Consider the following 17,539-nt stretch of genomic DNA (forward strand, 5'->3'; position numbering starts at 1 on the left):
TTAAAAAAAAGCCGGCATTTTATTACATCAAGGTTTCTTACTGATTGACAACAATTATTCCTTAGAGTAGAATAAGCTCATAAAGCTGGACATCTTGCATAGGTATTTTTAAAGAAGGAAATGAGAAAGGTGGCACAGACAGCTTAATTTTAGACACAGAAAGAATTATTCACCTAAAAATAAGGACAGTACAAAAATAATGAACACAATTACTTTATCCAAGGCCACCTCTTCATGAGCAGAAAGGAGAAAAGAGAACCAGTGTATAGGATTGACTCGTCTTAAATTCTTTCACATCTATTTCAAACAGGAACTGGAAGTTTTATTTAGCTTCTGTCCACTTAGATCTGTTCCTTCCTTAAATCAGGGAGAGGTATCAAACCTGTCAAACTTTAAGCCATCAAATCCAGCACTGCACCATGCTGTCATTGAAAAATACACATGTTTATAAAAAATAAAGCTAACAGAAACTAACTGTACAGTCTGTGGTCCTGATTTTGCCATTTACAGCAAACAGCCCATAGACAAAATTGTGATCAAGGCAAGACTGTCCACAGACAAGAGTCAGACCATATGTTCAGTTCATAAATCTGGGAACTAAGCTTCTCTTTATAACAAGATCAGCTAGGCAAGTCAGTCTGAGATAATTGGAGTTTACTACTTGTATCTGTTGCAAAGACCACATGGAAAAGTAAATGAAGATGATGACGTTTTGTGACAGAAGAATTAAATACCAGAACCCATTAATAATTAGAAAAACAAACAGAACAGAAACCAAAACACATAGTAAGACCAGCCTACTAATTAGGCAACAACTTATACAGCTAGACTGGTGAGACTTAGTCATCACCCACCAGAAACAGAAAATGAAAAGACTTAAAAATTTACTCTTATCATACACAATATATTGCAGCAGATATCCATAAACTCCAGCTATTCATCAGCATGACAGAGAACATAAGGTTATAAATCTAACAATTCAAGACACAGACATGTTTTTGAAGCAGTATTTCTAAACCTCTGTAAATAGATGAACAAGCTTCCATTTTTGTGAGCAGCTTTGATGACACGGTGTTAGTGTATGGAAGTATCTTCATTTACATCTCCTCAAGGCTTCTCTTGATAGCTTCTTCCAATTCTGCATCTTCCTCTGTATGAATTCAAAAAAATGATAATCTCAAACTGTGGTTGATAACTAGTCACAGACAATTGCATTATTATTACCGCATAAAGCGACAAATTACTTCTGCGGGCAATGCCAGTCAACTGAAAATAAGTTACAAAACCAAAATGAAAGTTATTTCCCTTCTTACATCTTATGCCACCTTTTAAACAAACTCCAAAACAGAAACAACCTCTACAACCCTTCACTGTGTTAACTAGGGGCAGCCCCGTGATTTGTGTAAGATTATAATGCAACTGCAAGTTTATTAGTCAAACGAATAACCATGATTAGCACCCACAGCTATGCATCAAGAAAAAATAAGCAAAGTTTTAAAAAAGACAGACACACAAAACAAGCAGTGTTTTCACTCCAGTTCCTCGTCAATAGATACTTCCTATCCAAATTGTGACTTGGCACCACTGTTGTCACTCCCACTAGGAAGACATTAAGTATAGATAAAGTCATTAACTGTAAGGGCTGCAACATTTTTGATGGTGGAAGCAAGGCTGAACTGTGCTCATCTGATTTGTTAACGATGTCTCGTAAACACCCCTCGTAATTCTCAGAACAGCAGCTCTGCTTCGGCCTTACCTTTGGGTTGTCTTAGGCACTAATTGTTTGGGATTAGTGAATTAAACATCCTGAAGATAAACAAGGTCAGTATTAGTACTATTGGCATGATTAGAAAAAATATAAAAGCCTTCAGGCACACTAGCATTCCTAAGCAGTTCATCTTCTGCTTGAGGAGGACATGAGCACAGTCTACAACAAAAGCCGACTGGTTTAGGTCTATTCTTATGACAAAGGAAAGTGAATAGCTACATTAACACATTAACATAACAGATTTTGAAACTTTGACTACTGTTGGGCTATTGCTGTATTTGAAGTTCACACTGGAGATTTCTGCAAGGCCTAGCTTTGTAAAGAAATGGCACCAATGGATGTTCTCTGGTGTCTGCTAAGCCATTTTCATTCAGCTGGACTTTGTTGCAACAGCCGATACTACTGACAAAGAGGTAAGTTAGTTTCTGAAAGGGAAACATTACATGGTCACAGAAGCAGAGATGGATTTTTGAAGCTAAAACAAAGCAGAAAGGCAGATTTATAGACAATTGCTTATGTTAAAGTAAGCTGTCAGTAAACCACTAAGTCTGTGTAGCTACCAAGAATAAGCTCCAAACCATGGCTCTGCTGCTCATGGCACACAGCTCTGTCCAAAGCAATGCCCAGATTGGCTCATATTCCCTGGAGCTGCTGAAGCAGCCTTTTCTGCCTCCAACACTTGCTTTTGCTTTGTCCTCTTTCAGCAGTTGCTGGTGCTATTTCATTTATCCATTTCTAGAGTTGGTTTTGCCTCCTCATTCCCTTTTTACCCCCATCAAAGGCTATTGTTAACCATGCACACAGCTAGCTCAGGTTGCTTCCTAGGGCTGGTTCTGATGCCTTAGTACAGAAGACACCTGACCCAGGACATCTTGCATGCACCAAATGCCACCGCTACCATTAATGGCAATATCCAGTGCTTAGCAGCACCTGAGCATGGCAAACTTTCAGGACTGTAGATGAATATCTCGCATTTTTCATAGCTATTTAGCAACAGTTGTTAAATTTATCACTGAATACATTCTGGGAAGATCGTTACCTTAGTTCTATCACCGCATTTGTACAAAGTATTAATTAATACTTTTGTTCTTTCTATTTCCATCAGGTGGAAGGGGAGAGTCACGTCTTTAAACAGAACGTGATTTCAAATGCATTGCAATCTGCCCCTAAAATTAAGTAACTACATTGTACGGACGTCACCCCTAAGCACAGCAGCAAAAGGTTGAAAACAATTTCAAATAAGGTAAGATATGATGCGAGCAGATTAGTTGTACTGCTGCTTCAAACTTGTGCATAAATCTACAGTTCACTTTTAGGAGACAAGAGGGCTTTGTTGAGATATAATACCTAATTCTGAACCATTTATTTAGAAGTTCAACTATTTATTCAGTAGTTCTACTTGCAGTCAGAGTCATACTAAACTGGTATGAAGTGAGCTCAGTCACATCTTAAATAGCACAATGCCCAGTGGTGCACCAATAAAAATAGATTTCAAGTCTGCTGGCATACTTTTCAGGCTAGGATGTTCTTTTTTCTTTTTAACTCACAGTATTCTTGACTACTCATTATTCCCCAGAATATTTTAAAGTATTCTTACGAGGTCACTCGTCAGAAAAAACATTTTAAGTTGAGTTTCTGTATCTTCTGTAACTAATAGCAATCCTGAAAATAGAGAAGTAAAAATTAAAACAGACCTTCCTGTTTCTTTTTTTCTTCTAAGCTCCTTGTCACTGTCACTTCCATATCTTCATCCTCTTCGCTATCTGAAAAATAATTGCACAGATTAAATGTAAATTACACATTGCTCCTAACAAATAAGTCAGTCATCTCCTACACCTAACTTACTATAACAACATTGTAGGTTGGATTTTAAGAACTACACATGGTTGTAGCTATGTTTTCTTGCCTAAATACTCCATTTGAACAACTGACTGCTACAGCTAATCTCAGCAGTGCAATGCATCAATTGAACAATACAATTCAGCAGATGCTGTTCACATCTCACAGAAAACAGCAGAAATGCTTAGTTTAATCTGTTAATTTGTCATAGCCAAGTCCAGCCAAAATCCTTCAACCACTTCCTTTCTAAGTAATGCTCTTCACAAGGCTGGTTTCCAGCTCCAGAACAACAGCTGTGTTTTGAAATGTCTAGTAGGGATTGGTATATCTGAACTTTTTTTTCCCCCCCAACTTTTTTTAAATGGAGACTCAGAAAATTACAGGTTAAAACCCAAAGAAGTCGATTAGTCACATCATGTATTCGCTCTCCTGCTAGAGGCTGTTGCTGTTTTGGGAGATGATCTCTGCAATGAGGTTGTATAATATTCACCATGAACTAGGTCTCCTACGGTCACAGCAACAACTTCCCTCTAAAACCAGTCCATTTACTAGTACATAAATGCAATTCTGATTATGCTTAGAGGCAAAGAAGATTCTGATATGGACATCTAAATTACTAACTGCATGACTTTAGGCATTTTAGATGATCTAAGCTAAGCATTCAAAGTGAAAAATACACTTTATAAAATTTGTCTTCAAGCCTCTGACACACACACTTTGAGCAGCAGCATTACTGACTCTCCTGACTCCAGGAATACAAACACAAACAGCTGGCATCAAGTAGAAATCAGGAGCCCACAAAGATGCCAGAAACTTCTGAATATATACTAGAGTTAGAAAGGTCTTTCTCCAGCCACTTAGCTGATTGCCTGTGCATCCTTTTTGGAGCTGCCTACTACCTCTGGGTAGAAGATACACCTCCCTGTATACCACCATCCAAAGCAAACAAAATATAAGAAACAAAACCCAGACAAACCCCAAACAAATGTCATTTAAATCACTTATGAGAGAAAAAGTGCAAAGAAAAGGCTTTGCACAAGTGGCCTCCCCCATACTAATGACCGTTTTAATCTTCCAGCCTGGAAGATGTATCTGACTGCTCTGAAGTGTTGTACCTGTTAGAGATGTAAGAGCTGAAGCAATCACTCCCTAACTCATTTCTTGGCAGAAGTATAATGGAAGAATTGAGATCTCGAGACCAATAAGTAGCAAGGCAAAGTACAAGAGATTCTCTGGTTTGCTGCCATTTCAAATAAAAATGCATCAAGAGCACTTTCCTGGAGGTGTTTTTTTTTTCCAGGCAACTTGACAGAAGATGTTGGCAAATGGGAAAGGCAAAATTCTTCAGATTGCAACCTGCACAGACAGCTAAACAGCAGAGGACAGGAGCAGTCAGAAGTTCAGCAGCTGCTTTCAGATATTAGCTAAAGGAGTCAGCTCTCCTGGAACCGGTTAGATAATCAGGCAGTATTTACCACACAAGGAACCACGATGGCAACCCCCTTGTATGATGTGCACAGCACTTTTCTGCTTCCTCCTGGCTTCTCTGGCCCAGGCAATCGGCTTGCCTGAGATTCAGTTTTTCAGAATACAGATCCTCAGCTAAAGTGGATTTTGCTGTCAACTGGGATAGTTATGAATATTTGAAAAGAATTTGTACACGAGTTACTATTTTAGTTCATTAAGAAAATTTAGGATTCATCTTAGGTATTAATTCAGGCCTCATCTTACCAAAATGTTTTACCAGTCACACCTCTTTAATTACCCCACTGTAATAACACGGGATACACGTCCATATTGGACCAGAGGTATGTGCAAACTGGCATGCAAAACATTTAAATGTTTTAAAAACAAGTTGCCTGTCTCATGATTTATCATACTTCTTCTATGCAATAGCAGAACACTGCTCAGTAGGTACATCGCAGAGAGCAGGTTTGCCTCAAGCACAGTTGAAGAAACACCATTCCACTACCTACACCTGTAAGCAAGCCTATTTTATTAGGGCATGTAGTTTGCAAGCCTCTGGAAATGAAAGCACGGTTCATACACAGTAAGTGGTAGGTATCCAGTCGTGTCCTACAGACTGGGAATTCCACACACTGTATCTCAATTAATATAAGACACTGATACCAAGTCAGCAACGACTAAGATAAATTAAGCCAGAAGAGCTGAGAGAAACTATGAAACTTGAAAACAATCAGTACAGATCATAATCTGACTGGTTGGAGAGGAAAACATCACCTCAGAGTCAAACATTGTTCCAAAGCACATGAGAAGTCTCACAAGCTACAGTCTGCCTCCCGTAGTCTGAACTTTGGTCATTATTCGCAAGGCTTCTCCCCCCTCTACCTAACTACATCAATGCATGTTCAACTTCCCACACGGGCAGTTGCTGGATTCTTGTAAATCTTTGAGTTGGTAAAAGCTAACCTATTAAGAAGGCAGGAAATCTAATCTAGATTTTTTTTTTTTTTTTTTTTTTTTTTTGTGACAAGGCTTGTCAGCATCTCAAACTGTACTGACTTTCCCCATGCAAAACCAAAAGCATGATCACACTTGTCCACAATACCGCCCTCTGCCCCTAAGCCTACACAGAGCAGATTAAAGGTGTCACGTTGAGTGTCTGGTGAGGCAGGCACAGGAGGAGTAGAGTTTCTGGATCAGAAAATTTTAAGATATTCTGATATGGCTCTGTGGGAATCAGGAATAAGACTAACAATCAGAATAAAGACTGTCTGTAGGCAAAAAAATTAATAGAAATGTTTCAACAAATAAAGGGGTGAGGAGCAGGAACTCAGCTTGCCTTCTGGGGTAGGCAGCAGTAATTAAGCATGGAAATCATCACTTGTCAACCAAGGAGAAGGAAGGGCCAACAGAAGGGCCAATGAATTGAACAGAAGCATTTTTAAGTCAGAAGAGACTAGGCTGACTTCCCACACTGGACAGGCCGTTGTGCTTGACCTAACATTGCTTGTGGTGTGCCTGTGTCCTGTGGCTGAACTCCACTTTGAAGCAGATCTTGGATTCTAGTTAACGTGCCCCACGCCAGTACCACAGAGCTACAAAATGGCTGAGGTTGGGAGAGGCCTCTGGAGGTCATCTCATCCATCCCCCTGCCCAAGCAGGGTCACCTGGAGCCACAGCTGCCCAGATGGCTCTGGAGTATCTCCAGATATTGTACTGGGGAGCCCAGAACTGGATGGGTGTAGCCTCACTAATGCTGAGTAAAGAGGATGGATCTCCTCCCTCAGCCTGTCAGTCCCCAGCCCACAGGCCGCAGCCCAGGAGACTATTGGCCTTCTTTGCTTCAGGAGGCCATTGCTGGCTCACGGTCAATTGGTTGTCCACGAGGACCTCTAGGTCCTCTTCTAGAAAGCTGCTTTCCAGCTGGTTGACCCCCAGCTTTTACTGGTGGCTGGGGTCACTCCTCCCCAGGTGCAGGACATCACACTTCCTTGCTGAATTTCACAAAGTTCCTGTCAGCCCACGTCTCCAGCCTGCCCAGGAGGTGGATGTTCCTCTGGATGGCAGCGTGACCCTCTGGCGTATCAGACACTCCTAGTTTCATGCTATCAGCAAACCCACTGAGGGCACACTCTGCCTCCTCATCACGATCATTAATTGAAGCGTTAAACAGGACTGGGCCCAGCACTGACCCATAGGGCACACCAGTAGTTACTGGCCATCACGCCACCCATCACCTGGGTTCGGCCATTCAGAGGATTTTCAATCCAGCCTGCTGTCCACTCACCCAGCCCATGCTTCCTCAGCCTGTACTTACTTCATCAGCATATACTTTTGGTGCTGCTGGCATCATCTGAAGATGTAGGGTAAATGAAAACACATGACTTGGAGAAATCAGGCACATCCCGTTTCTCTTGTTAAAAATGCTTAGCACACTCTGTAGCTCCCAGCTCCTCTGGGGTCATAGAGAAGCAGCAATCACCCAATTTCTCAGCCAGAGCATCTTAAAATATGGCCTCTTCTCCAGTGTTTATTAGATAAACAACAGCTAAGAAACTGTACCTATTCTCTCAAAAGAAATCCTGCTGTTCTCTGTTGTCCTCACATATTGCCAAGCTCCTGCTGGAAGGAATGAAACAGGAATGCAAATTCTGTACGAGAACAGGGCTCAGTGATTAGGAAGGTTAACCCCAGAGATGGGAGTGAATGCAGTAACTTTCCTTCAGAGATGTAGTAGAGCAGTATTTCCCCAGCCTCAGAAACGAGCTCTGGAAACTGTTAAGCTTCCACAGGATGCAAGCACCACCCACTGTCCTGTCATCCCAGTGTCAGATGGGATTTGGATTAGCGACCCACACGTCTCAGAGTAATCAATTCCCTTCTCCTACCTGACACTCTTCTCCTTCTGCAACCTCCCCAGTTACTACCATCCCCTTAATAGCTCCCGTCAGGTGTCTGGCTGCTCTGTCACACTGCAGACTTGATGATTGCCCTCTCTTGGCCTTAGTTCTCCTCCTTTGCCTTGTTGTAAAACTTCTTACTGCACCTCTGGACTGCTTCACACGTTGAGCAGTCTTGCACCCTACCTTCACTTCCCTCTCCTACAAGACTCGTAGTCTCAGTGACTCCCAGGTTCATCTGCCTCTTTACCATCCTGAAGCACAATCGCAGAAGTATCACACAACTCTCTCTCTCCAGTCACTTTCCCTTTTTACAGTTGACGTCTGAAGTTTTAGTGCTACCTTACCTTGAGGGTACCGTTGAAATTACCTCAGTCAGGATCCTAATGACTACTTAGCCAAAAACTTAAGATCAGCACCACATCCTTATCAATCCTGTTCAGTGCGTGTGATCATGCTGCTTTTAAAATACTGTTCCTTGGCTTCCACAATCCTTTCCTTTATTCCTTCTTCACTAAGTCCCTGGAGGTTCCTCCCCATACACTCCTCCCCAGTACTTACTGCTCTGATGTCTACTTCTTCATTAGGCAATATTACCTGTAAATGCACGTGCAGCTACTCCCTGTCAAGGTTTCACAAATACAGAAGACCATCTCTTCCTCCATGCAAACCAAAGCTTCATTATATATTATCTCTCCCTGAAGATGTTCCCTGATCTGTTCATTCAAGTGTAGCATGAACGCAAATAAAGCTCTTAATCCCTGACTCTGCTCCAACTGTATTTTTTTGGAAACTGGGTAACATGGATAATACCATGACGTTCACTCAGACTTTCATTTAACCTTCATCTTAGATATCTCTCTAAATAAAAAAAAAATCACAACCAGGTTAAATTAAACCTTGAAGGTTTTTTTTTTTTTCATGATCTGGGTGGTGAGGTCTTCCCAGTTCATCCACTTGGCTAGAATTTTTGTTCAGGCTCATTATCTGAGGTCTTAATATACCTAAGGGCTTTCTGCCTAGGGCATATAAACATATACCCAAATGTACACACAAGACATGTCACCGACATACCAAAGTTAATAACTTCCTGTTGTAGCTAAACTCAAGGCTAACTTTCTTCCTACTCCCTCCTGCAGCTGACCGTGGCGTTTGTAAGAGCTGTGCATGTAAAGGGATAAATGCTTCCCATAGTTCATTCGTGGTGCAGCCAGTGTGCATCACGCCACTGATGCTTATGCCCTTCGTGTTCAGTCTCTGGACGTGAGGGGCTGGAGGCTGTGACCTGTCTTTAGTCGCTTGCTGTCTGACATTTGTGTTAACTGAAAGATTAGAAGAAGCATTGTGCATCACTATGCCTTTGATTTTGACACTCTCATGAGGCAGCCTGGCTCTTTAAAGAAAGGAGAAGAAAGTCTGAACGTTTTGGTTGTCTTCTTATCAAAAAACTCTTCTACTTAAGAGCTCAGTCAATTAAGGATCTCATTACAACATGAGTTTCTGACAAATATAGTTAAGCTAAAGCCCTCCTTTTATACAAGAATCACCTCTGTCACCTGAGAAGTGCTGGCATTCATATCGGTGCCAGCATGCCCCCAACATTGTCCGCTGTCCATTAGAAGTGTAATTTGTAGCAGTGCTGGCATTCTGAGATATCAGGTGTCGAGATGCAGACAAGAGATTGTGCTGTTTTTCTGTGTGCTACAAACCTTTCTTTGTAAAGGAAAAACTCGTTTTACCCTTCTGAAACCACTCTATCAACATGCACAAATCTCCCATCATGTGTTCTGCCTTCAGCATGAAATTAAAACTCTTGTATTAATGAACTCAGGTTTAAAAGCAGCAGAAGAAATAATAATGTCTTGCCTACTCTTTTCACACCTCAGAGAAAATTCATGGACTCCTAATGTAAAATGTAGTTGATAGCCTGCTCCAATATATGCAGGAACTTCTTTCCTTTTTCTTTTTTTTAATGACTAAGTAGGGTACAATTGCCACAGCAGTTCTGCTGAAATGGCAAAACAGTTCACAAGATGCACCAGAGATTGCCACCACGTACGTGCTCACAAGCTAATGATAGCTCTGTCTGTCCATCAGAAACACTGCTTCTTCATTTTGAAGCTCATCCAGTCCCAAAAACCATCCTGTATTTTTCAACACAACTTTTGTTGTTGTTTTTCACCTCTTTTTCCCTCCAGAATACTGCCCCTGGTTTGGAACTGCTGGAAATCTCATTTCTATTTCCTTACATTCAACTGTGTTTCTGTAACAGGACAAAAGGTTCTACAGGCCTACACAATACACAGCACAACTTTCCACCTCAGCCCTCCAATACTGGCCTTGCTCCAGGAAGATTTGTGAATGCTTGCTGATGATGCTGACCAGTGAAGCACATCTTCTGAGACGGCTACACCTTTTTAAAAGATCTTGACAGATCCTTGGCAGCGACATCAACCCACTACCCAGAGCACAGAGTCCTGTCATCAAAACCGAGTTTTCAAGATGATTCTGTTCATTATGAGTTTGCCTGAGAATGGGACACGAGCATGATTCCAGCAACTTCCTGCTTAAAACACATATACCCACACACTTATTTTTTGTAATGACCACATGCATAGCTTTAGTGTGATGCACAATGACCAAACAGCCAGCAAATTAAGGTTTTGGTTAGCTCAAATCCATCATTCTTAGCCAGAATACCCAGGTAAATGAAGATATACCAGCAAAATAACCCAAAAAGGAGTTAGAATACCCTTACGGAGCAACACGGTCATTCCCCTCTTCTCCCCATCTGGTGCTGGTAAGTCACACAACAAACTACACGTGAAAGGAAGTCTCTACATATAAAACAACTTAAACTGAATGCATGGAAGCTACAGTTCTCTTCCAGTATTTCCTTCTCTGAAATGAAAGCAAAACTATCCTCCCAATTAATATATGCAGTTATAATTACATTAGAACAGCTCTATCAAACGAGGGGTTTCAGTGTGCTCTAAAAAGAAAGCATCAGTAGTGGGAATGTAATGACACAACGTGCACCTCTACAGATAACTGAGGAGAAAAGTCATCTTCCTCCCTAAGCACAGGGGACTATGCTAGTGAAAATCATGGTTCTGTAATCAGCTACGTTAAGAAATTTTACTGGTGTGGCTACTTCTGGATGGGAATGACATCTCCATAATCGAGCTGACAAATCTAGACCAGCATGGCCAGAAAAATCCATAAGCACCTCTTCCGTGTCAGAAACACACGGATCAATTCCAGCTCACCACAGACCCAACCATTTCATTATCCCATTTATTTTTCCCTACTTTAATCGATCAATGCCAAATTGCTATTCAGTGCTAGCCTTCCACTTCGATCTTCCTGATAGTACAAGAGAAACATAGGACTGTTCTCCTATACCTGCATACTAGTAGGGTATTTTTCTCAAAATTGTTTAGGGCTACTTCAGAAACAGCTTTCTGTAACATCCACTCAACTTACACGCCCAAAAGCCACAACAAAACAACTGGAAATGCATTATCTTCTACACAAACTTTACCTCAAGATGTTTTAAAATACCAGGAAGTATTTAAACTCATCTCAGCTCCAAAATCCTTTGCATGAAAATAAGACTGCTCAAACCTCTGATTATTCTCTATAAAAAAAAACGTAATAATTTCAGCATGCCATTAATAAGAAGATGGCATTAAAAATTTCATTGACATTTTTCCTCCTAACAGAGGTGTGAGTCCTCTATCAGTAAAGACAAATACCAAGTGACTGGAAGTGGCCAGGACAGATGGAGTTAAAGTAGACAGAGATATTTTGGGAAATAACAATGAATTTAGCAGGGTCATATCTGTTTCAGACCCAGCACAAATCAGACAAAGCAGATTTGAACACAAGTCAATAAATATGTATGCTAGAGTGCTCTAAACAGCTTTTCTTTAACTAGAAAGGACTGGAATAACTGTTTTTCACATGCTGTAACATAAAACATAGGATGGATTTGTTAGGTAGAACAAAAACATGCAGTTAAGTCTGTTTTCAAAACTCGTCCCAAGCAAACTGATCTTCTGAGCCATATCTCACTAAAATGCAAGTACAATACAAGAAGCACCAAGTACCAACTTGTTTTATCAGCAAAAGTGTTCAGTTCTTTTATTGAGAAGACTACTAGTCTACTGGAAAGATCGGGCTTAACGCTTTCTACCTTTTGTGGTATCTGAAATGCTATTTAGCAAGGCACACATCATGTCTCCTTCAATGTGGTGGGGATTTAGGATGCGAGCTGACCGCTGAGTCATCTTAAACTGAGTTTCCAGTTCCAGGAAGCTTTTGTCTCCGGAAAGTATAGTGAAAGGAATTTGCTTGGGCAAGTGCTCATCCAGACGACCAGCCTGCACAGAAACAAAGGACAGATGTTGAACCAAGATCGTAGTTTTATCTTGTGGGGTTTGGCTAGCTTTCTGTAAGGCAGCTCTTCATAGGAAAGCCTTCTACAGCAGCTTACCTCCAGTTGTATCATCAAATTTATCAGCAAGTTATACAACTGCAAAAGGTGTTATTTTGATACTGCGTTTATTCTATACATATGGTAATAGATACAGGGAATGGCTACCAGAACAGCACAGATACAGTATGGAAAAATTCTTAAAAAACAGCATTTCAGAACCATCTCCACTACAAACAAGCTGAATGTGCAGAGCATTTTAAGAACCATTAAAAAAAAAAAAAAAGTAAGGCAACTTATAAACACTGTTGCAAAACACATTTATAACTTAAAAGCACAACCTCAGGTAGGTTTTATCTAACTGATAAAATACTATATTAATAATATGAGTCCCCACAACACCCCAGATTCCTGTCCTTCACCTGCACTTCTCCCAACCCAAAGCCCCAGGTCTGCTCAACATGGTACTGACCATGGGCCCTGCTCTTTGTCAGCTCAGCAGGGTGTCTGAAACTGAAACCCATTCAACTCCATCTTACAGTTAGCTACAGGTTTGGGCTACTTGAAGGGAGAGGCAAAAGTTACACTTCATTCTGAAGCAGAAACTCTAAGAACTCTTTAAAAAAAGTCTTCATTCCCTAACCAGCCTCCCACCCCTCCACAACAGACTGATATCCTACGTGGGATAACATTTTCATTCCAAAAGAAAGAAAGAAAAAAGAAAAAGAAGCAAAGCATAGGGCAAAGTGATAACGATGTACTATATTTACCCATTTATGCTGTATAATCTTCATGCAATCCATAATTTAATTCATAGGGACAAAAAGAAAATGTATGGTATCTAAGTTTGTCCAAATGTGTAGGGGGAGTGCTTCAAAATCACTTCTCAACAGGCTGTCTCCACCCAATTCAATGACAGGTTTGTTGTTCTTTTTCGTGGACATAGATGTTGTGTGAAGAAAATTTAACAATCTTGCATGTAATTAAAAGTTAACATCAATGTCAGACATCACCTGGCCACCCTTCTCTAGGTCCTGAAACAACAGCAAGGACAGTGTGCACTAACTTACATGAACACAGAGAGCAAAGTCTGCTGCCTCTCTTCTGGTACCACAACGTGGATGAAGGAAGAAGCATCCAATCCTCTTAAGATAATTATAAATTCTGCATTGCACTGGAGGTTTCCAGTTGCTGTGTCCTCCTAAGCAGTCAAAGAAAAGAAATGCATAGCATTAGTATTGTCACCATGAATAGGAATGCAAGCCAAAAGTAAAGGTACAACTGGCTTTGAAGACAAAATTTATTTTGACCAATGTAAAAGCTAAAAACAAAAATAATAATACATTACTAAAACCCCCATAGCCCTTGTTTGTGGGTTAGAAAGCAAAAAAAAAATTGAAAGGAGCTAGCCTGATCCTGCACAAAGCCTCTCATTCAATTTTGTATGCATTTTTTTTTTTATTAATTCTGAAAAAAATATTTTCCAGAAACGATGTGTGTTTGGATACAGCAACGTATCTTTCCAGCTTTATACACAGTTTGTGGCTAATCTACAGAAACAGAGGTGCTCTGGGAAAGTAGTACAATACCAGAAAGGCTTTTCTTAGGGAACCCTACACTGATACAGTTCCAGAGATTGTTTCCAGCAGAATCCGTAGCTTCCTGACACGTTGCATGTCAGAACTCTTTAAAGAGAAGTTCCAAGAACTGGAGCAGCAGCTGGAGGCCTGACAAAAACTTGGATGCAGTCAAGGATAAGTAAAATGAGGCTACATTTAAAAACAAAAACTAAACAACAAGAACAAAAAACACCAGCACACAACATGCAGGAACCTTCACAACCTAAAACATGTAGTTACTAGCTTAGAAAACAACTGGCTAATAGGAAAAAGCTGAGTAAATAGATTGCTACAGATAAAAAAGAAAAGCTGAAACAGGTTGCAAGTGAAAGGAAAGGAGTAGCAACTGTCTCAAGAAGAAAGGGAAAATCAGAGGAGGTTGCAGTTACTATGACAACATAAAAAGAAAAACAAATGGAAGGACAATGTGAAGGGAGTGAGTAAGAATTTCACGACATTCCCAATTGCTAAGAAATAATGGGTCGGCAACAGGGAGGAAAACAAATGCTGCTTGATCTGCTGGGTGATATAATGGCTGGGTGTAAGGAAGGATTTTGACTGCAAAGTGAAACCAGTCATTGACTGTACTGCACATGAGGACTTGTGAAACTAAGACTTGCATCAACAGGCCATGGAGGACCTCACATTCTCCTTGAATCTGACAAAAAAATAGAAGCAGTCTTCAGCAGATTTCTCCTGATTTTGTTTTCTTTTCACCCTAACTTCTATAAGAGGCTACCAAAAACAATCAGAAAGCTCAAGGATCTAGTAACAGACTATACAGAAAAGATCTAGAGGTGCCTGTCCATGAGCAAAATGATCTCTGAGTTGTTCTCGTCTGCTGTGACAGCCTTGGCCACTGCCATTTGGGAAAGACTTGTAATCAACCCTGGTTTTGGGTAGCATAAATCTACAACACAGATTTTTGACCGTAACAGCTGGCAGAGCTGTATTTACTCTAGTGGAGCTGGACTACAAAACAGGTGGAGAAATACTGAATATATAAAAACAGAAACAACATATAATGGAGGAACTCAAAGAAAAGCTAGGGCTGTATTAACAACAGGAACAGTAGACATAATGCAGTAGGTATCATTAAAAAAAGTCAGAGATGCTGTTTGGAAGTGTAAAAACGGAAAGAAAAAGAGACAGGGATGTTGCTATTTTTGAGGGCTAAACAAATACAATAGCATGCATTAAATAACCCTGTAAACTATTTCTTTGAGAACATCTACAACATCTCCACATGTGCCTGGGAACCTTACTGTTCCAAGGCTCTGTAACAATCCTTCTGACACTAAGAAATTGTTAAAATGTTCTCTGATACAGATTTGGCCCATTTTAATGGCCACTAACTCTTTAGCAAGGTTTTTCAGTTCAAATCCTCCAGCAACCTGGATGCAGCAATCCATTCGGAAAACAAGAAATTTAGCAGCACTAGCACGGACTGTTCAGTGCCATCAGGCCTGAGGATTCAAAACATCCCTGGGCACGTTGTCTTAACTGGCTTATCCTATCAATAGAGGTTCCTAACAACAGATTAGTAGCACTAAGACTGTCCCGTGGATTATTTCTCAGGTCAGAGAAGAACATTTCTGACAAAAATACAGTTCAGACAGGCTCAATCAATCCTTTCCTTACTGAATTGAAACAGGGTGTTTGACCTTGGAAAGAGGTAACAGCACAGAAGACCGTGCCATAAGAAAGAAGCTTGGGTCAATCAGTGACAAACCAGTCTGAGCAGAGTAGCAAGCAAAGTATGACTGAAAGCAAAGGTCAGAAATCAAGGGGGTAAAATTTCACTTAACTGTGAAAAAGCATTATTTACTAAGGAATTCTTTATAAAATCCAGACATAGTAACCCTGATTTTAGATGTGAGCCAGGCATCGTGTTTCTTCAAGTCAGATGCCCAATAATTTCTTATTTTAATCTGTAGAAAAATAAAATGTTGTTCCAAGGCCAAGCCTATTGAATAACTGTAGAAATCAGCAAACGACCTTCAGCAACTGCATCAAGGCCTTGTCACCCCCAGCCACAGCAGCCTTAGAGGTCAAGGAGTGCAGAAATAAAGAGAAATTTGACCAGAAGTCAATGAGGGCAAAGCCTTACAACAGATACAAGTTGGACCTGATGATCCATATGGGTCTCTTCCAACTCGTGATATTCTATGATAATGAGAAGCAAAATAGGTTGTGCAGCCATATAGGAAAGAGAGTGTGTATGGAAACATAATGCAGCAGCAAGGCAGTGAGAATGAAGCAGAAACCAAGGATAATTTGGCACAATCTAACCCACCCCCCGCACCCCAAGTCAGTATTTTCTGTGGTTCTGTGGTGTGTGCACCCACACGCAAGAGAACTTTTGCTGTACAGAGAGACCTGTTACTGCACAGGGAGACCAAAGGCTAGATAATGACAAGAGAGAGACTGATATGGAAGCAATTGCTGAGCAGAACACAACTGAGGAGCATGACCTGCTTTGATCAAGAAGACCAGAGGCTTCCTCCCCAGAATTTCTAAGCTACAAGACATTAGACCACAGGTCCAGGAGCACTGTTGACTGTTTGAAGAACTCATGCCAACACACATACCTGCTCTGCCTTCCTCAGCTAACCACAATGCCTGTTTCTAAGAGGAGAAAAGAGGTGTTTCAGGTCTTTCCCATTTTGAAACCAAACCTTATCTGGACTTTACTGAAGTATTCAATGGGTATTGAATTGGGTAATAATTGAAGGCAAAACCAAAGAAAATCAGTAGAAAAGCCCCAAACTGTATCAAGTATCAAGTTAATGGGATGCTATTGGTAGACTTCTCAAGAAGTTTTCTTACAAACCCATAGCAATGTGAGTTCTGCCAATCACCTGGTACCCCTGCTACTGTCTTCCAGATGCGAGACCCCTAGTAATGTGCAGGATGACCAGGAACCTCTCCAAGAGGCAAGCCAGAGACTGAACAAAACTCAAGTTCAAGAATGTAAAATCATATCTTCTGGAACTAAAACCAAAAAACATTATGACAAGGACTTGGGAGCTAGAAGCTAGCTAGAAATAAAAGGATCTGTGAGTATTATGGATGCCCTGATAACTACAAAAAAAATAATATCATAGTGCGTAAGCAGCTTGAGCAGGGAAGCTGAAAAGACTCCTAAACCACTTAGCAACTCTGCCTACAGGATAGTCTACAAGGAACAGTAGGAGCAGCAGACCTGAAGACTGAGTTAGAAAAGTTCAAGAACATTTCTACTCATGGTGCCTGTGATATTGTGGCTTGAGACCCTAGTGGCTGCTTGTTCTCTCACAGAATTGCTGCTTGAGTACTTGCGTGGACTCATTCATCTTCTCGTCCTGTTTCCCTCGACCACTTCTTACCTTGAAAGCCCCAGATAAATGTCCCTTGGTTCAGGTTAGCTGGCAGCTGCGTGAATAAGTTTCCCCAGTTGTCCAGATCCACCAACACAATGTGAGTCATGGTACTCAGGTAGTCAAGGTCAGGAAGTTCACTGTCTTCAAGG

At 40.8% G+C, this 17,539-nt stretch overlaps 1 protein-coding gene across 4 annotated transcripts in view; it reads right to left on the reverse strand.

Annotated features, from left to right (window-relative positions):
- Positions 1-17,539, reverse strand: part of ZNF451 (zinc finger protein 451) — a 39,386-nt gene continuing 21,847 nt past the window's right edge. For 3 of the 4 annotated variants that reach the window (XM_068678294.1, XM_068678293.1, XM_068678296.1), the window contains exons 11-15: positions 17,397-17,531; positions 13,480-13,610; positions 12,170-12,356; positions 3,463-3,531; positions 1-1,150 (exon numbers count right to left, since the gene is read on the reverse strand). In XM_068678294.1, coding sequence (XP_068534395.1) covers positions 1,098-1,150; positions 3,463-3,531; positions 12,170-12,356; positions 13,480-13,610; positions 17,397-17,531 — 575 coding nt within the window. In that variant the 3' untranslated portion in view covers positions 1-1,097. Of the gene's footprint in view, positions 1,151-1,756; positions 1,807-3,462; positions 3,532-12,169; positions 12,357-13,479; positions 13,611-17,396; positions 17,532-17,539 lie in introns of all 4 variants that reach the window. The other variant, XM_068678295.1, reaches the window with a different exon arrangement.

The sequence above is a fragment of the Anas acuta genome, chromosome 3 (assembly GCF_963932015.1).
Source record: "Anas acuta chromosome 3, bAnaAcu1.1, whole genome shotgun sequence".
In the NCBI taxonomy this organism is placed as follows: Eukaryota; Metazoa; Chordata; class Aves; order Anseriformes; family Anatidae; genus Anas; species Anas acuta.